The sequence below is a fragment of the Mchenga conophoros genome, linkage group LG17 (genome assembly GCF_057382185.1).
Source record: "Mchenga conophoros isolate Kocher_MC1m ecotype Shallow Benthic linkage group LG17, M_conophoros_male_GT1.1, whole genome shotgun sequence".
Classification (NCBI taxonomy): domain Eukaryota; kingdom Metazoa; phylum Chordata; class Actinopteri; order Cichliformes; family Cichlidae; genus Mchenga; species Mchenga conophoros.
Window position 1 is genome coordinate 16,641,601 of NC_140542.1, and position 20,576 is coordinate 16,662,176.

Below are 20,576 nucleotides of genomic sequence, written 5' to 3' on the forward strand. Positions count from 1 at the left end.
ATCCTGTCGGAAATACCCAACTCTAAGCACAAAAATATTTACAATGATTATAATTCAATTAAATTCAGTTTAAATCACAACACAGCTACCTCAAGGAGATTAGAATTTTTAATTAGAGCCTCCAAATTTAACTCACATATAGTCCCTTTAGTACAGATTGCCAGGGATTAGAGCTATCAATGCAACTATTTGGTTTTTGTCTATTCAAAGCTCGCCTGTCAAACTCAGTCAGCTGATCACGCTGAATGAAACATTTAAAATGTTCAAATGTAATCAGCGACATCAACTGAAGCAAGCTGCAGCCCAGTGCGTCACAATAAATGAGCTATACAAATATGCAAAACAAAAAATAATAAATTTTTTTTTTTTTTAAAAGGATGCATGGTGAATGGCAAATTAGACTTTGTTTGGTCAATGATTTATAAAAGTACTGGGAGTGGGTGACTTAATTTGTTTTCCAGCTTCTGAAATGAGCATGCCACATAAATAACACACAAATACTTTAATACTTGCACTTCTCATGTCTCTTGCTGTATACACAGATTAAAATCACTCATTGTGAAAGAAACCGCCAAAGTTAGGCAACAGAGATCAACGACTGAAAGTAATGAAAAACAGCAAAGTTGAGAAGCTTCAATTTATTAACTCAAAACTGTGTTCACAAAGTAAAGATACTCAATCAAAACATTGGGAATGCACACACGCGCACGCACACACATATCACACAGAGGACTTATGAACAAACTCAAAAACGTTGTGAACTGTCATGTCCACAAACAAATATAATATTTGAATAATTTACGAAAGGATCACCTCAGAAAACAAACAGTGCATCATGGTATGATAGAGATCAAAGTGCACAACCAGACATCACAGACGCTCAAGTTATGGGATTTCCAAAGGGGAAAAAAAGAAAAGAAAAAAATCACATTAAATCAGAAAATCCACATATTTAAACCAAACACAAGCATAAACAAACCCTTCTCCTATTTGATGGTTTGGAGAGAAAAATGCATGGGAATCAAGAAAAAAATCCCATCCCTCAAACATCCCACCGGAATAAAAGGCTGCTATATGAAAAGCTACAGTCCAGATGGCATCAGCCCATTTTCTGTGTCTGTCATTTGAACCTGAGGAACACACACACACACACACACACACACACACACACACACACACACACACACACACACACACACACACACCTCACACCGTTACAACTCGTCCTTTGGTTTGCCATTATTGTCCTCTTCTATCCCAGCATCATCATCTGACTTCTCATCATCCTCTTTGTCATCCTCATCATCACCTTCAGCGTCCTCCTTGTTCTTCTCCTTCTCCTCTTCCTCCCTCAGTTTCCTTTCCATATCTTCCTGCTCATCCTTCATTTTCTTCTCTGGTCCCTAGGCAGGTGAAGAACAGTGTTAATGTTTAACATAATGGAAAGTGAATCCACAATAGGGGAGTACTGAACTGTCACCTGCAGTGTGAACCAATGCTGAACCTAAAAGCTACATTCTTTGTCTTCCTTAAAATCCTTTTGTTTTATCACCTGCCAAACTTTTAGTTCGGGTCCTTTTTATGTTAAGTACACCAAGTTTGACTGAGAACCACGAGTTCTCAATAAAAAAACAAGCACAAAAAATGTAAACAAACAAGGTGCACAAAACAAACATCAAAATAACAAGCTAGACCAAAACTCTTTGTTCCATAATAAATTATGGAACTAAAACTATTTCTTCCCCAAATGAGAACCAGTAATCATTTGGACCTAGAAAACAATCATCATGATCATGAATAATGTGCCAACCATTAAAAGTTAGATGGTATAATACTGACAAACTTATTAGGTGAAGAAACTCAACCTGTACTGCCAATATGGAATTTCAAAAGTTGCTCAAAGAATCAATTTGCAATAAGCTGCTCAAGAGTTGAAGTGGCCTTATAGTTAATGTTGCTTAAGCTACAAGAAGTACCATCTTCCCTGTTTAAATACCTAGAGAACTGCTCACATGTGATAGTTTTATTGCTTGTTTACATGCCCTAAACCACTTATCCGGATCAGCTGTGAGCTGTGGAAACATTACAGACTACATGAAAGCTGTTGAGAAGTTATCTTCTTTCTTTGGAAAATGTCTGATCAACTCTGTAAAGCTACATATGCATGGTCTATTTATTGTGTTGCCCTTAATTCTGACTAGAACTGATTTCAGGCTGTATTCTGACAGAGGGTTTTAAATTGAAACCCCCCATTAGACCATTTACATCTAAACAGTCCTACCTTGGTTTTTCCCCAGGTTTCCTTTCCAAATTCCTCTGCCTCTTTCACATCGTCGGTAATCAGAAAGTTGTCAAAAATGGTTCCAGATTTGACCTTTCAATGAAAAAACAAACAAAACAAACAAACAAAATAAACAATGCAATATTATATTGTCGTGACATACAGATACATTATAAATGTATTTGTCTTGAAATAAATAAACCGCAATGTAGTTTCATTTTTACATGAAAGAAACTGTTTTGTAACATTTTATTTATAACAGACCCTAATGGGGGAGTAGTATAGCATAATTACCTGCCACAGATCCAGGCCCAGGACTCCAATGTTGTTAAATTTATACATAGTAGCATCCTGAGTGTACTCTGGGTTGTCTATCTCAGGGTGGACCCATGTTCCCTTGTAGTCAGGGTTGTCAATTTGTTTGGGTTTCCATTCCCCCTACAAAGGTATTAGAGAATAAGTTACATTTTCTTCCCTTTATACTAGTAAAAAGACCTCCAATAGAAATTCTTCACTTTTTCGGTAAACCTCAAGCAATGCAGCCCATACTTTATACTCTGGATTGGCGATCATGGGGGGCTCCCACTCTCCATCCATGTCCTCGTCCCAGTCATCAGGCTTCTTGGCATCAGGGTCAGGGATCGTCTCTGGCTTGTCCCAGTCCTGGAAGACAGCAGCACTGAAGTTACCAATCAGAGATGCCAATCAAAACAGGACTTGTCCAAGAGTACAAATAGCTCCATCCTGGCTGTTCCAAGAAAAACAAGGAATGGCAACATTAATGTAAGACTGGATCAACATTATCAACCCACAATTGGCACTATTCAGTGTATTCTGGCTGCAGTGGATGGCCTAATGAAATTATGCATTACAACAAAATTGAACAATAAGAAAATGCTCAACGTCATTAACACCATGTTCAAGATTTTATTGTCAATTTGGGACTTTAATCTCAGAACATCTGTATAGCTTTATTGCAAGTAATCTAAAATCATTTTAAGTCATTTTACTTCAGGCTTTGTGTCACTGGGATCGTCAATCTTAGCCCTGTCATCCCAGTCGCTTGGCTTCTTAGCTTCAGGGTCCTTGATCTTCTTTAAGGGCAGCATGTCCCAGTCGTCCTCAAAGGAGCCAGACTCTACCTTCTCATTGTCGATCTTCACCTCATATGTCTGGTCTGGATTCACAATCAGTGTGTACAAGTGGGTCAGCTCATCATCCTGAAGGATGACATGGAGAGAATTTATGGGAAATCTCTAACAGATTCATGGTTTACAAAATTTAAAAAGGGAAATTATTTAACAGTCTTGGTGCATAGCTACCTTGCATTTGATGTCTTTCTTGATAAGATGGTTCTGACCCTTGTAGTTAATTATCACATGAACCTTTTTTGTGCTGTATCCACAAATGTCAGGCCCTGTGTACACAGGCCACATTATGATATGATTATATACCATGATTACAAAAGAAGGACGTCATTTCGAACAGCTCAAAGTCAGATGGAAAAACATCATGTTCTGGTTTCAGGCTTCAGTGTCTCTCCAAGACTCACCAAACATGATGTAATACTGGGAGTCTCCATGCATGTCACTCTGGTCAAGCTCATCGGGGAAGAGCTTGACGTAACCACCTCCACAGTCTATCTTCTGCTCATGCTTGACAGTGAACTGGATGACCAGGGGCTTTCCCTCATTGCTAAATGGCTCAAAGTGGGCTGACAGGGCATAAAAGTGGGCATCCTGGCTGGTCCGGATACCTAGAATGAGCACAAAAGTGATTATTATTATTATTATTACTACTACCAATATAGACTGAATATAAATGCACAACTCTTTCTAATTTCAGTAAAGGCATGTAAAGAAGTATATTCTTAAAATATCCATATGAACACTGAGCAGCCTGAAATGCCTTAAGAAAAATAAAAGTAATATGTCTGTTTCTATAATCGTATGCACTAATGCTGGTATTCTGAAACTACATCTTGAATAGTAGGAACTGCACTAGAATGAAAACCATTGAATAATTAGGGATTTTTCACATGTTCAAGACCCATCCAGTCAAACAAACAGACCCCTGGCAAGCTGATTCTCACCCACGGGCCACATTTTTGACACCCTAAATTTCTTAATTCTATTCTTCTTTTGCACTAACAGAATTTTGTGGTTCAATGTTTCACTTCAACAATGTCAGAGATTCTAAAATCTGAAATAAAACTGTCTTTATTTTGTATCGGAAGAGGATTAGGCCACTAAAATAAAAAGTGGGCACATTTTTTTTTCTTCTTTTCCAGAATTCTGATTAAAAAGTCAGAATTCTGAGAAAATTCTGACTTTAATCTCAGAATTCAGACTTTTTTCACAGAATTCTGAGAAAATTCTGACTTTAATCTCAGAATTCTAAGAAAAATAATTCTGATGAAAAAGTCAGAATTTCTCAGAATTCTAAGTTTAATCTCAGAATTCAGACTTTTTTTCTCAGAAAAAAAGAAGAGGAAAAAAAAGACTTGCCCAATTTTTTTCCCAGTGGCCCTAATCCTCTTCTGTACAATCATGGTTTCCAATAGTACCCAAAAAGTTGATGATGGGGCTGCGCTATATAAATGTCCCATACTTTTAGTCAGATTTGCAGCCTGCTCAGGACTTCTGGTTTCAAAGAGCCAAGACAGTGACAGGGAAAATTCTCTGGACAAAAAAGGGTACTTTTGCATTGGGTCAGAGCACTGTGTTTACATCCATGCACTCTATGACTATCAGTCATATTTATAATTCTTCCATCTGTAATTAAAGCCCAATATTAACTATTTTATCAGTGTAATAGAAATTTGGAATGGGGAAAACTAATCTAAGGTTACCAAATGGGAAGATTACTGATAGTACAAATCTTTTTTTTTGTTTTTGAGTATCCAAATTTAAAATAGGTTTGGAATTGGAGTATCAAAGGCCACTGGAGGCTCTTTGCAGGATATTCCAGTCCTGAGTATAATCTGTCTGACCCTGTGCTCACATTTACATTGGCAAACCTGTGTTAGCTGCATTTGCATGATAAAACACCAACTCTTGGTCTATGCAAATAACACAATTTTAACAAATTAAGCCGTATCAGTTGTGTTTCTAACACAACATAGTATTCGTACCTTTATCAGCTTCAGCATCCCCATAAAAGTTTCCAGCACTCAGTTTCCACTGTCCATAATCTGATTTATGTTTCGACTCGACCCAACGGCTCTTCCATCCATCTGAAACACATTAATGCAACCCCACTGGTTACTCACTGTAATTCCTCTGATTCTGGTTACATTAACACCAAGCCACCATGCACATTTATTACACTGCTTGTTCCACAAACCTACTGAGGACTCCAAATGCAATTACTCAACATGATGATAAAAGTGAAAAACTTTGAGATTATATAAATGAACTCCTATATGCAGTGACAGGGTTTAAAGTTTTTCTGTTTAAAAAAAATTAAGGGGCTCCAAATATTTTATCCAAATGCTTTTACCCATAAAGGTTCCAGCACGGTTCTGCATGGTTTGACTAACATAGGAAAATAGAAAATAGCTGCGCCCTTAACCCAGTACTAGACGACATTTAGACACATTTAACTTAAAAAATAACATTGGAGCGTATGCTTTACTAATGTATTACGCTATTATTTTCAGCCAGCCACTCATCTATACCAATGGGTTCAATTTATAGAGTAAGTTACCTTAAAAATTCCAGGAACATATATTAAGTTGTCTTTAATTAAATTACCAAATAAGAGATTTAATGTGAACTGCCGTGAAGACGTTGACTTTTTTTTTTAATGCAATCATTCGTGTAAGACAAGCAGATATGAAATGGACTGTGTTCTACCTCCATCCAGAAACTGTTCCTTGAAGTAAACCGTAGCGTCGATAGTTAGCGCTAACGATGCCAAAACTACAGTAATTACCACCGGAAACTTCATGATGCTAGCTGCAGTCTGGTAGCAGGTGGTGAAACGATGAGATTGAAAGTCCGATGAAGGAAACGTAAGCTGAGAAATCTAACAGCGTTGAATCCCACACAGATGGCCCTGGTTCATTGGACGAGCGTTTCACCAATGGAAACAGACCACGGTTTATTTTTCGGGAATGCTCGTGTTCGATCGGAAGGAGATCGGAGGAGGCGCCTGCTTTCCTGCAGTTTTTAGCCAGGGACGATGAAAATGAAAATGTGGGTGTCCGATGGAAGAAGGAAGGCTTAAAACGTCGGTTACGTTATGAAAATATATTTGACTTATGAATGATTAACAGTTGTTTTGGAAGAAGCTACGAGCGAGTTCAAAGCAGGCTTTAAAGGCCTCCGTCTGTGTGCCCTGTGCAGTGATCAGCAGGCACGAGACCGGTTACACCCATCACTAAGCACGGGGTGATGCCGGTGTCGTTCAGGTTAATTAAATTTGTTTACATATTCCACTCTCCCGCTGGCTTTTCTGTAATATAAATAACAAGCCGACATTTTCCTTACTACACCACCGATCAGCTTTAGTTTACCTGCAGTGCTGCAGGGTAGTCTAGCCTCCCATTAAACCCATAACTACAATACTGTGTGATCTTGAGCCACCCATCATCTCTTTTGTCCCACATTTGCTAGGAAAATCGGGAATAGTTGCCATAGTCATAGTTTTCAGTCACGTGATCGATTTGCTACCCTGGGCGGTATCATGGTGCCCAACAGTGGACAGTCACTGTTACTTAAGAAAAAAGTGTTGTTTTTTCCACCTGTCTCGAGCCGAAACCACTTGGATCATGTATCATAAAGGAAAAACGAAGATATGACGAGAAACTACTTGTGATCCATATTTTGCCCTAGCAGCTTTATTTAAATCCCAGAAAGTGGAGATATCTACGTCTGAGAACCGCTCACCTTACACTGCTGCCAGGATGGAAGATTTCAAAATACAGACCAATGACTGTAGAAAACTTTTCTTTCTTGTAATTTCTTGAAATAGTCTTCAGGAATAGTTCTCTTGAAGCTTCTTGAAGGACATTCCAAAGATCTTCTTTGGATGTTGGCTGTCTTTTGTCCTGTTCTCTGTCAAGATAACCCAAAACTGCTTAAGTAATTATAAGGTCTGGGCTGTGGTAAAGCAAATCAATGTTGCATTTACCCAGGTGTAACCCTAACTCTAAACCTAACCCATTGTCAGTGTATTTGGGATCACTGTCATGGTGAAAAACTCGACCAATGTGATGCTTTCTAGATGCTGGACCAAATGCTAAAGGGACCTTTCTGTGATCATAATTTCATACATTTTGAAAGGAATAAAAGAAATCATAAAAGAATGAATAATAAATAATATAATAATAAACAAATAATGGGAAGACTGAAAACAGACAAGCTAAATAATAATACACTGGTTACCTTTATAGTTTTAGGCTGACTCTAAAAACCAGAAAGACCCATTATCAGTGTATCACATAATAGACGCAGAATAATACCAGGTCAGTGTTATCAGAAGGGATGAGTAAGGAAAAGTGTGAATGTTTTTGCCACAGGGAGCACATGCATTTTTGTAGTTGAGTGTGGAGCTAATAAAGTTCAATTCAATTCATTTATAATTTGAAATTTTCATTTTAAATGTCCTTTATACTTTAAAGCATTTTGCAGCAGCCTTTAGCTGATTCAACATTGTACCATTTTAATTGAACTGAAGGCTTTTCCAAAAGTTTTTAGGACAGCCCAATAATAACAAATTACAATAGTCCAGCCTATAAGTAGTAAATGCATGAACTGGCTTTTCAGCATCTGAGACAGGATGTTTCTGATTTTAGAGCTCTTGTGCAAATACAAGAAATCAGTCCTTCATATTTACCTAATATGCACATTAAAGGACATATCATGGTGAGAAATGAATACAAGAATTCTCACAGTGTTACTGAAGGCCAAGGTAATGCCATCCAGAATACGTATGATCAGACACCATGTTTCTAAGATTTATTACAGGTGATCCAGCTCTTTATGTCTTTAAGACATTTCTGCAGTTTAACTAATCGGCTTCATGGATAGATTAAGCTGGGTGTCAACTACATAGCAATGAAAATGTATTGTGTGCCTTCGAATGATACTACCTAAGGGAAGCATGTATAATGTAAACAGAATTAGTCCAAGCATGGAATCGTGTGGAACTGATAATTATCCTTTGTGCATGAAGACAACTTCCCATGTACATGGATATATTGGAGTCTATTAGCTATGACCGAAGCTACTGCACCTTTAATTCCTACGACATGCTCTAATCCCTGTAACAAAATATTGTGTTCACCTGTATGCAGTATCGCACTGAGGTCCAGCAGGCCTCCCTAGACATGAGCCATTATTAACCTTCACTATCGCTGTTTCTGTACTGTGATGAGTTCTGAAACAGGACTGAAATGCTTCAAATAAATTATTTATCTGCAAATGGTTTTTTAGCTGTTTTACAACTATTCTTTCAAGAATTTTAGAGATAAAAGGAAGATTGGAGATTTGCCTTTAAATTAGCTAAGTGTGGCAGGTTGTGGTTTGTGGCTTAGCTGTAGGGGATGGGTGGAGCAGGGTGTGGTGTCAGGGAAGGCTGACCCACACAGCTGACCCTCATAATCTAATCATGCCTTCCCTTTTGTGAGTAGACGCACGTTGGCATGGACCTGGTGAAGGGTGCTGTAAGCAGGATGCAGGGGTGGGGCCAGCCGAGAAAGCCAGACGCTGTGGCCTGTGGAAATTGAAAACTCCTGAGGACAATTTTTGTCAAATGTTTTTGTAAAAGTAAATAAACTGTCATTATCACAGCTCTCTGCCACTTCATGCTAAAGTGTTGTCTAAAACCTGGTCTGTGTGATTACAGACTGGTGGACGGCATTACCGGTGGAGGTGCTAGCCCAGATGATGGTGGATCATCCCTGTGATCCGCTGCAGTAGTGGCCGGCAGATCCATCTAATCCTACTCTCTCTTCTGTTTCTCCACAGGTCCCAGAGGTTAGAGATGGTATACCCAAAAAAAAAAAAAAAGCCTGCGGATGAAGATGGGACAGGTGTTCCATGTTCCCGGCCCTACAACACTCTCCCTTAGCTTGAGAGGGATGTACCTGCATACCAGTAAGGTTCCAAGGGCCTGGGTCCACCGTAGCCTGGTGGACCCAGGCCACACAGAAACCCTGGTCCATCAAACCCTGGTTCGGCACGGGCGTAGTTGGAGGCAGAGTGGGTGGAGGTTAGTTGTGTGCATGGGGGTTGTGCATGAAAGGAAAAAATCATTCTAACTATAAATTGTTAGGCAGCAAAGGAATGCCATCCTTGAAATGAAACCGTCCCGAAAACTCTGTTGGAACCGGTTTCTCCACACAGCAGTGATATGATGTACATTTTGGCGTCCATAGATGCAAAAACTTTCCAGCTTTAAAACATGCCTCGCTGGAACTCCTTCATAAAGACTTTCTGGCGCTGCATGAGTCTGAGGAGTTCAGCCAGCAGCAGGTGGAAACACCCGTTGCTGAAAACGTGGCCCTCAGAGAGTTGGTGAAATCCTTCACTGAATGAATGACCTGGCTCTCAGAAGAAAACTGTTGTGCTTCAGGCCCGCAGCATGAGGGACAATGTTCTGTTTTCAGGCTTCTCAGAGACATTTCATCCACATTCACCTGAAACTGATAATGTGGTTTAAACAATCAGCTTTCATCATGCCCATTTTTGGGAGGGTAAAAGAAGTGATGGATGCAGACCCAAAACAATTTTGAATATTTTAAAGAAGAAGAGGCGGTGAAGAGCTGAGGCAAAAAGGGCTGCAGACACCCCAGATCTATTGGGTCTGGGGCCGTCTGCCTCTAGCTCCTTGGGGGCCTTGTTCCAGTCTCTCATCCTCAAGTACGTTTCATGACGAACGCTCATACAAAGACACACACATTCTCACTCTTTCCCACATATGCACACACACAAATCACAGCAAAATTGTATGTTTGTTTGTGTACCCAACTTTGTTTTGTTCAGTTGTTGTGTGTTTCTCTTTGTGTGTTCTGTTGCAGATGCAACAGTTACATCCTAGACTTTTGCCACTCTCGTCTTTCTGACCCTTTTATATTCCTCTGCCACTTTCTCCTGTCTTTCTACAACCTGGCTCTCACCCCCTTTCCTCTACAACATATTATCCTCTCTAATAATAACATGAAATAAAATAAACCAAATGAGCAAATGTTGATGTGTTAACAGGAGCATAGAAACTCTTTACAATGGAAAAATCTAGGAAGCAGGTCTAGGCAGCAAATGCTCTGAATGTCCACTTAGGGTTAAAACGGCATGCACAGATAGATGCCCGCTGTCTTTGTGAAGACACCAAATACATTTCTTATCCTGCTAGCACAACTGCAACAATAAAAACTGGTCACAAAACCATAAAAAAAACAATCTCAATTGTCAGCCAGCCTTAAACCCAATTTTAAACCTAGTCTAAGGCATCCACCAGAGGTTCTCTTGTAAGTACAGGATTTAGTTCAGCACTTTAACGGTCCAAATAGTACCTAATAATAACCTACTGTCAGTATATGTCTAGACAGGCATATTTGACATTGCTTTCAGATCAGTGAGTGATTATGATGAACTGCTTTGATGGGTGTGTTTTTCAAATTGTTGATCATTTGCATCTGTAAATATTCCTCAGGTCGGTGAAACACCACAAAGACAAAGGAGATGATCGTGGACTTTAGGAGGCACACAGTAGACCTGCCTCCCCTCCACATAAAGCTGTGGAAAGCATTGTGGTACTAAAAAGAAGCCCACAGCAGATGCTATCAGAAATTTTATATATATTTTTCCTCTTGTGCTTTTGTTGATAGGTGTGTCATTAGGGACGGTTTCCAGATGTCCCTCGGTAAAACTTGAGATCTTGCCGTTCAAATTTTCTGGTTGTGATTTTACATGAGCTTCGTATTGTGGGATAACAGTGTAGTAAACTGCTGTCATGTTACAACAGCTGACATAAGATCACCCAGGCTGCAGTATAGTGCTTGTTGACGGTGGACTTCCCAACTGCATAAAACGTTTCTCCAGTCACTGGGACCCTACATCGTTGGCGAGAAGCTTTTATGCTGAAAGTAATGGTCGGATGTGTTGTACCTTAATTTTGGCGGCTTGATAGAAGTCTGGAACGGATGACCGACTCGGTGACGGTAACCGCAATTTAGGCAACATGGGAGATGTTGTGGGATTTATCTTGAACGGATTTTAAAAACCGTCGGGAAAATGGCCGAGAGGTAAGTCCAGCAACACTCGCACTGTTTTGCTTGTTGAGGGGAAAAACGAGCACGAACCAAGGGAGGCAGCCAGCCCAGAGATGAGACTAGCAGCCGCGGTTCGCTTGGTGGCTGTGCTTACTAGCTAGTTCGCCACGTATTCGCTCCCACGATTCAAGGATTTCCACGCAGAACATATGTGCGAATTTAGTGTCTTTCCCTGTCATCTCCCTCGGTTGTTAGTTATTCGCCGGGGTGGTTGTATCTGGATATTTGTCAGCGTGGAAGGAGCGATGCGTGGAGGCTAGATGCTGTTGCACCTGTCGGTCTAAATTCCCATCTCTTTGCTGGAATGCTGCTAACCTGCTTTCATAAGTAGATGCTGACAGGAAATGCACCTTATCACTTCGAGAGGAGGCTCGAATAGAGAAATCCTCCTTTGCAGCATCTCGTCCTTGTGATGGATCGAGGCGACTCCCATGGCGCGGCACTAGAATTAGAGGTGCATGGCCCAATCGCAGTCAGATCTACATATGTCTCCTTATTCACTATAATTATGAAGAACAACAAACAAACAAAATAGTTTCTCAGCTCAGTTAATGAGTGGTTAACTCTCGAGCGTAGAGAAACCGCAACACCAAATTCCGCCAAATCCCAACACATCAATGTTTTTTATAACACAGGCGTGAACAGCTTTTTCTCATTTAGTAGTTCTGCGTGGGAGGTTCGGTGTTCCTATAATGAATTAACCACATTGAGGAAAATCGCACCCCTCTGTTCGCCATGATCAGTGCAGGGAGGTGGGAAATTAACGACAGAAATCCAGCTGGATCAGGACTTGTTTGGTGTATGTGCAAATCCTCCTGTTTCCTCCATGCGCCTATTTAATAGTATTTTCTTTAATGAGGCCGAACAGGTTCTTATGCTGTTCATGTAAATCTGTCTTTCCTGATATAAACAAAACAGGCTGAATTTGAATAGAGTGTAGAGTCGACGTGAATCCAGCCTCCCAGGCCGGTGTTCTTCAGCTGCCAACATCAAAAATATGGATGTGTTTTTATCACGCTGATTGCCTTGAAAGTCAGGGTGTGGAACACATCGTGGCAGTTTGTCCCCAGAACTTAACAAGCTCATGTGGGTGTGTTAATAAATGAAGGCTGGGAATATCCAGGGGTCATTTAGCCTCATGCAAATCATTACTGCAGGTCAGTCCATTCAGATTATTGATTTGTTCAAAAAAGGTCATTTTAAACAAATCTGGATTCACGGGTACAGTAATAATTGAAAGCTTTGAGATAAGTAGTTCTGGACTCAAATGCAGTTGTTCTTGTTGTTTGGATCAAAAGCATCAGAATCTTAGCCCGCTTTACACCACCTTCTTCTCGCCACCCTGATTGTGTGAGTTTTTATGTTTCATATATTACTTTAGAGAACCAAGTCAAAAGAAAACTCACATATCTGCTTTATTTGCTGTATTAGCCAGTGACAATTGGATGGTGTAGTTAAAGGTTGAGGATAAGAAGTAAAAGTAATGCAAACTAAGAATTGCTGCCGCAGTCTTGTAGTTAAACTGGTACCTGTGGCTCAGGTGGTAGCGCGGGTTGTCCACCAGTTGGAAGGTGGATAAATTGATCTCATGCTCCTTGAGTTCTTAAGTAGGGATTTGAGAGCCAGTGTTCCCAGCAGCTCACTTCCTTGGAATTGTTAGTCTGCTTACCTATTGATCCTGCTTATTGGTTCCACTTGCACTACAATCAGCTGATTTCAGTTTGTGTGCAGTAGAGCAGTGTACAGCAGGGATATGGACTGAACTTTTATTTCTACTGCATAGAATGAGAGCCCAGTTGTAAAGTGCAAACTGGATCAAAGACAGAAACGGCTGCGTTATGGTGCTAACACAACTTTGCCTCTTTGCAAGTGCCTGCACAGACAGCATGCTAACACTAAGCTAGCAAGAACCCAGAGGTATGTTAATAAAGCTGAGTGACTGCTGACCGACCACAGCAGCCAGACCCTGAACTTTAACTGGTAACAAAAGCAGCGATGAACAGTCAGGCTGCAGCCTCCGTTTCTACCATTTCATGTTTCTAAAGCAGAATCACTGTGGACGTCGCTTTGAAGACTCTTTGGGCTGGTTTTTATCTTTGCTTCGTCTTGTCGGCTTTGTGTTTATACCTAAACGCTAAGAGAAAGATCATATGTGTGTGCTCATTAAGATGGGGATTTGTTTTGCTGTGTGGAACTGTAACCTAAAGGTTTAAATTGTTCACTAGTAATTGGGTTATGGAGAAACTCAATGTAACGTAACGAGTTGAATAATGAATTACTTTCTACTGGGAGTAATTAAGTAATGTACTGCTTTACTTTGAATGAAAGTGTTTTGTGCAATCCATTACTTTTTTGACTCCAACACTGATGACCATTGATGTCTTTAAGAGCGCAATGAGAATCAATAAGGAATTGAATCAATAAGTGATATTGATCATGGAATCGTAACTGCTAACTTGTTACAAATTCCCATCCCTTGTCTTCCTTGTGTAAGATGGTGTGTAATCATGCATATGCTTAGGCATGAATGTGTTTCGTTGGGTGAATGAAACGTGTAGTAGTGTTGTATGAGTAGTGGTGAATATGTTGTCTCTTGTTCACTACAGACTCACAATCCTTCTGTCACCACAACCAAAGTGTGGTTAATAATGCCTAAACATAACCATGAAAAGTTAATGCTGCTGAAGACACCAAAAGCAGATAAAAAAAGTCTGATTTAGCATATTTTACAGAAAAAAGCAAGCAGATATGTTACTGGTGAGGGATTGTGTGTCCACTGTCAACATTTTAGCAAATTACAAGATACTGAAGCCGTACAGTGGTGCGGTGGTTAGCACTCATGGACAAGATAATGTAACTGAATCAGCTGGACTAATTGCCTCTGAGTAATTATTAAAAGTGTAATAACTCAATTATAACTACAGTAGCCTCACACTTTGTAAACCGTTGTGTGTGACTATTTTCTATGGCCTGGATTTTAACAGATCTTACCACCACCTTGGAAATGGATACTGTTTATCACCAGCAGTGTGTGATGACTTTTACAGGAAGACAAGCAGCGAGAAGTCTTTTTATCGTCAATATGCCAAAAGTGCAACAAAATTATATGGAGTCTCATTCAGTGCAAAGAAAGCAATCTAACTATTCACAAAAATACAAAATTAAAAACCTTTCTAGTAAATAAACACAGTAGAAACAGTATAGAAATATAAATAAATAGATATATACATGCGTGTGTGTGTGTGTGTGTGTGTGTGTGTGTGTGTGTGTGTGTGTGTGTGTGTGCGCTTCAGTCATTGTGTATTGGTTACACAGGTTGGGTATTGCACAGGTTAGTAAAGATGTAACAATGTTCATTTATTGTTTATTATTTATTATTGCAACAGCCTTGTCATATGTGTGTTGTGAATATTTGATTGAATTATTCTTTAGATGTTGTTAAGTTCACTTGGTCATGCAGGAAATATTGAAGCGTGCTATACTTGTCTGCTGCTGTGGGTTCTTGGTCATCGCAGGTGTTGGTTTTCTGGGTTAGGTCATCACTCAGGCACAAGCCCAGAACCTTCAAGTCAGAACCTCTCCACACAGTACCCATTAATGTATATGACGATTAGATGTGCTTCTCCTGAAGTTCACTATTATTTCTTTTGTTTTTGTGGTGTTGAGGAAAAGGTCGTTGCTGCTGCACCATGATGCCAGTTTCTCTACCTTGTCCCTGTATGCACACTCATCTTCCCCCATGATGAGTCCAACCGCTGTCATGTCATCTGTGAAATTCACTATTGAGTTGCTTGGGTGAGTGGGGTGCAGTCGGGTGTGTAGAGAGTGTACAGCAGGAGAGTCGGCACACATCCCTATGGCAAGCCAATGTTGAGGCTGAATGTTGGGTAAAGTTTGGGCCCTTCTTTAACTCACTGTGGGCGGACTCTCAGGAAGTCCTTAATCCAGAGTCAGATGGAGTATGGGAGGAGGAGGTTGATTAGTTTTGTTCCCAGTCTGCTAGGGGTGTTTGTGTTAAATGCTGAGCTGAAGTCAGTGAAAAGAAGCCTAGCATAACTGCCCTTGTGCTCTAAATGAATCAAGGTTGTGCAGCTAGCAGTGGCTACGGCATCCTCTATTATCCCTCTGTGTAAACTTGTGGGGGTTCAATTTACATGGTCCTCGAATTACGTGACTTTTGACCAGGTTCTCAAAACACTTGATAACGAATGGAGTGAGAACCACTGGGTGGAAGTTAACTAGGCTGCTGGTGGTGTTCCTTTTGGGACAGCCATGAATGGTCAAGGCCTTCAGGCAGGGTGGGACAGTGGTCTGTGCTAAGGACAGGTTGTGAGCTGGTCTGTACAGACCTTCAGCACCTGATGCAATCAGGTCCTGCTGCATTTCTGGGGGTCCTGTTAACTGTCCTTAACATGTATCTCATGTCATGATTCTCCAACACAAAGATGTGGCTGGTGTTGGCCTGTGTGTGTGGTGTGACTGTGTCTGGTGTTTTTTGTTCAAAGCGGCCAAAGAAGACGTCTCCGCTAGAACAACATCACCATCCACAGCCCTGGGTCTGGGGTTGTAGTTAGTGATGTTTTGGACCCCCAGCCACAGTTGCCTCAAGTTGTTGTTCTGGAGATAGTCCTTAGTTGTTATAATCCAGCTTGGCCTGTCTGATGCCCCTTTTCAGGTTTGCCATGGCTGCATTGTGCAGTTCCAAGTCATCCGACCTGAAAGCAGTGTTTCTGTTACTAAGCAGGGTCCTGACCTCACGTGTCATCCAGGGCTTGTGGCTGGCATACACCTGGATGCATTTGTCAGCGGTGACAGTGGTTAGGAGAGTATGCATGCAGTGTACTCCTCCAGGTCCTGAGATTCAAAAATACTCCAGTCTGTATTCTCAACACAGTCTTGTAGCTGCAAAGAAGCACCCAGCCCATGTTTTAACTGTTTTTGAAGTAGGGGGCGTTTCATCAGGTATTGCTGGGTGCAGCAGTCCCCAATGAACTATTGTCTTCCAGCTGTAGCCTCACCTCATCCATTTTTGTTCACAATAGACCTGGCTTTTGTAAGGAAAAGGCTGAGGAGCGGAGGCTTTTGAAGCGTTTTCTTTATTCTTTCCTTCACACTGGCTCTACAGCTTTGTTTCTGTTTGTTATCCTTATGTTGTGCGAGTGAAGAACCTCTGTTGTAAGCATCCCATCACTCTGTAGACCCAGTAACAAGAGGTCTTATCTGCTGAACATGAGGTTTGTCCAACATCGCGTTGATGAAATTGTATAACAGATGTACAAAAAGATGACTGAATGCAAGACCTCTGAGCGGTACGCCGTCATGTTGTCTTTTCATTGTCTACATCACATTATCGCATACATTGCTCTAAGTGGTTGGCAACAGGAAACTCATCTGTTACTATGCTAAATCATTGAAGCTTGTTTACTTGCTAATCCTAGGTGTGTTTCTATATGAAGCGTGGATAGTAACTGATTTCAGAGCAGTGAAAGCAGACCAGCAGCAGCTTGCCTCGCACTCTGGTTTTATCCACAATGCTGCCTGCCTCTCAGCTTGCCCAGCTCCAGCCAGTGCTGAAGATGGACACGCCCGCATTACGGAGAGAGCTAGTCTTCAATGAAATAATTGCAGCAGTCAACCACAAGATAGCAGTAATTTAAAGGCTGTATATACATATTGACAGGTGAGGAGCTTTATGGCAGTGCTGTGTGAGATAAAAAGAGACAGATTGCTTTACTTTTGTATGTTTTAAATGATTTCTGCTTTTAGATTTCACAAGTCAAGCACTGCTTTTATCAGGGTGGAACATCACTGGTTAACACATAGTTGTTAAACAGCCCTGTTTCATGCTAATTCTGTTGCCTAATAATGAAATAGAAACTCATGTCCAGGAAAACAGATTTATTGGAAATGTAGTTGTAGTAAAATGGAGTATACTTTAACTGGACACTGTTAGGTACTCCGTGCTGGTACCAGGCTCAATCGCCTTTTGTTTTAAGAAATAGCCTTTCTTTTGTGACATAGATTCATCAAGGTGCTGGAGACATTCCTCACAGATTTTGATTTACATGATAACCTCAAACAAATGTTGCAGATTTGTACGTCATGCACATCCGTGATGTACACGTCTCATTCCACCACATCCCAGAGGTACTCTGTTGGATTACAATGTGGTGACTCTGCAGGCCATCTGAGCACAGTGAAATCACCGTTGTGTTCAAGAAACCAGTTTGAGGTTATTCGATCTATGTGACATGTGATGTAATGCTGCTGGAAGCCAACAGAAAATAGGTTGTCTCAAGAATCTCAACTACATTTACATGCCTAAATGCACTGAGTTGCTGTCATGTGATTGGCTGATTAGGGAAGACCTGTTGAAGACAACAAAGTGTTACGACTCCGCTGGCTGCTAACTGGGGATGCAGGCCTGACAGATGGTTCTCTGTCAGGGGAAATTGAAGAGAAGAAAAGGAAGCTGAAAAGTAAATGGATGACAGCCATGTTAATTGGCTTAACATGCCAATTACATGTTACAAGCATCTGTATGAAGAATAAACTGGAGAATAATAACCATTTTTTCTGTACTCTGGCATAGAAGAAAACAAGGCTGCTGCTGCCGCTAGTAGCGGATTGTGTGTGAACACAACGCTATATGCATTCCTTTAAGAAAAGAAGTAACATGTAAAATATAAGTAAATGTTTAATTAAAGAGAGTTTCATATAGCTAGTTTCATAATTCTCTTAAAATATCCACACAGTATTTATATTTCTGTCCATTAAATTGTGCTGGGTTTTCTGAATGTGTTTTAGAATAGAAGACTGGTCTATTTTTGTCTCTGTTTTGTAGAACTGGTAAATTATTTTAAAGGCAACCCTTTACTGATTATATCAGAAATATGCTAATTAGCGGCTGCACTACAGCAGCTTTGAGAAGACAAAGGGAATCCTTTGTGCTTTACTTTGCTCACAGTGGCATTTACTCTTTTGCAAAAAGGTTTTAGAGATATATCCCATCCATCCATTCTCTTCTGCTTATCACAGTTGTGGAGGCTAGAGCCTATCCCAGCTATCAAAGGTTGAGAGGCCGGGTAGACGTTGGATAGATTGCCAGCAGATTATGCAGAGCTAAACGCAGAGGGACAGACAACCATTCACACTCACATTCACACCTATAGGCAATTTAGTATCATAAATTACCCCTCAAAAAACCGCATGTCTATGGATGGTGGGAGAGAACCTACACAAACACAGGAAGAATATGCACACTCCACACAGAAAGACTGTGGCCAGGTGGTGGAGGTGAACTTGGGACCTTCTTCCTGTGAGGCAACAGTGCTAACCGCCGTATTGCTATTTTCTATCACCTGCCGCTGGATCAGAGACTTTCTCTCAGACCGTGTACAGCAGGGGTGTTCAACTCCAGGCCTCAAGGGCCATTGTCCTGCAAGTTTTAGATATCACCCTGGGTCAACAAGTCATTAGTTCATTACCAGGCCTCTGGAGAACTTCAAGACATGTCGAGGAGGTAATTTATTCATTTAACACCTCTGGTGTACAGAGAGTTAGAGTGGGGCCTCATCTTTCCTCAGCCTTAACACCGGCTCTTCACAAGGCTGTTCTACTATCAGTGCCCTACTATACACTCTGTACACACATGACTGTGTCAGTACCCACACAGACAACGCAGTCATTAAGTTCACAGAGGATACCACCGTGGTGGGGCTCATCTCTGGGGGAGACGAGACAGGATATAGAGCTGAGCTTCAGAGGCTGTCGGATTGATGTGCGGACACCAACCTGGACCTCAAGAACACCACGACAAAAGAACTGGCAGTCAACTTCAGAAGGAGGAAGTCTGAGCTGCAGCCTGTCAGCATCAACAGGGAGTGCGTGGAAAGGGTGTCCAGTTTCAAGTTCCTGGGTGTGCACATAGACAAGCTCAAACACCTCGGTGGTTTTAAAGAAGGCCCAACAGCGTCTCCATTTTCTGAGAATCCTCAGAAAAATGGACCTGCAGAAGGAGCTGCTGATTGTGTTCTACCGCTGCTCCACTGAAAGTGTGCTGACTGCATCTCTGTGCGGTTCTCCAGCTGCACCATGGCACACAAAAAGACACTTCAGAGGGTCATTAATATGGCCCAAAAATCATTGGACATCCTCTTCCCTCCGTGAAGGACCTGTACAGCACTCGCTGTCTCAGGAGGGAACGCAGCATCCTACAGGACTCTGTAGTGCAGATGTGGGACAGTTTCCAATTTCGTTGTGCTGTTGTTCTAGATATGACTGTGCAACGACTACAAAGAGTTATCTGTCCTGTTATGTATGTATATTTACTATGAAAAAGTATTTTCCCTCTTCCTGATCTCTTAGTTTTTGCATATTTGTCAGCCGTGGCAGCAAGATCTGCAAGTTTTCGAAAACTGGCAGTGAGCCCTGACAACGAGCCCTCTTTGCCTAATTATTTATTTTCAGCCACACTGGAGAGTATTAAGGTTTGTTTGAAAGGATATCAAAGGAATTAAACCTTATTTATTTATTTATAAATGTTATTCAGAGGTGGACTTGCTGGTGTGTTTCAGATCATTGTTTTCCTGCATGTCCCGAGAGAGCTTCAGCTTCAGGGACGTGATGGCCAGGTGAAATGCTCCTTTAGGGTTTTCTGGTAGAGAGCAGGACTCACGGTTCCATTGCTTGGGACAAGTCATCCAGGTCCTGAAGCAGCAAAGCAGCCTGATGTTCTTTTTATGAACATCAAACTAACTTACAACAAGTAAAATGGGACTTAAACCTCCCAGAAAGTTCAGATTTTGTCTCATCAGTCAGCCCACAGAATTTTCCCAGAATTCTTGGGGATCATCTATTTGTTGATCTGGTCTTGAAATAATTTCAGTTGGGTGGCTACTCATGCTAAAGTAATTTTTAAGTTTACCCCATTTTTGAATAGTGGCTCTCTCTGTGGTTCACTTGAGTGTCCAAACCCTTTTCCAGACAATCAGATGTGAAGGGCTTTAGTTTTCCGTT

General features: G+C 41.0%; 2 protein-coding genes across 2 annotated transcripts in view; one reads left to right on the forward strand and one right to left on the reverse strand.

The window, feature by feature from the left end:
• Nucleotides 1-400: 400 nt before the first annotated feature.
• LOC146555257 (calreticulin-like) lies at nucleotides 401-6,358 on the reverse strand. The gene is made up of 9 exons (XM_085251649.1): nucleotides 6,139-6,358; nucleotides 5,415-5,516; nucleotides 3,834-4,037; nucleotides 3,604-3,698; nucleotides 3,292-3,501; nucleotides 2,831-2,944; nucleotides 2,576-2,719; nucleotides 2,282-2,374; nucleotides 401-1,403 (listed from the first exon to the last, which is right to left on the reverse strand). The coding sequence occupies exons 1-9, from the start codon at nucleotides 6,230-6,232 to the stop codon at nucleotides 1,215-1,217; spliced, it is 1,245 nt and encodes a 414-aa protein (XP_085107775.1). The 5' UTR covers nucleotides 6,233-6,358; the 3' UTR covers nucleotides 401-1,214.
• Nucleotides 6,359-11,360: 5,002 nt separating this feature from the next.
• The window catches only part of arhgap39 (Rho GTPase activating protein 39), a 57,998-nt gene continuing 48,782 nt past the window's right edge, over nucleotides 11,361-20,576 (forward strand). Inside the window, exon 1 of the mRNA XM_085251503.1 lies at nucleotides 11,361-11,531. Within this exon, the coding sequence (XP_085107629.1) occupies nucleotides 11,521-11,531 (11 nt within the window). The 5' untranslated portion in view covers nucleotides 11,361-11,520. The remainder of the gene's footprint in view (nucleotides 11,532-20,576) is intronic.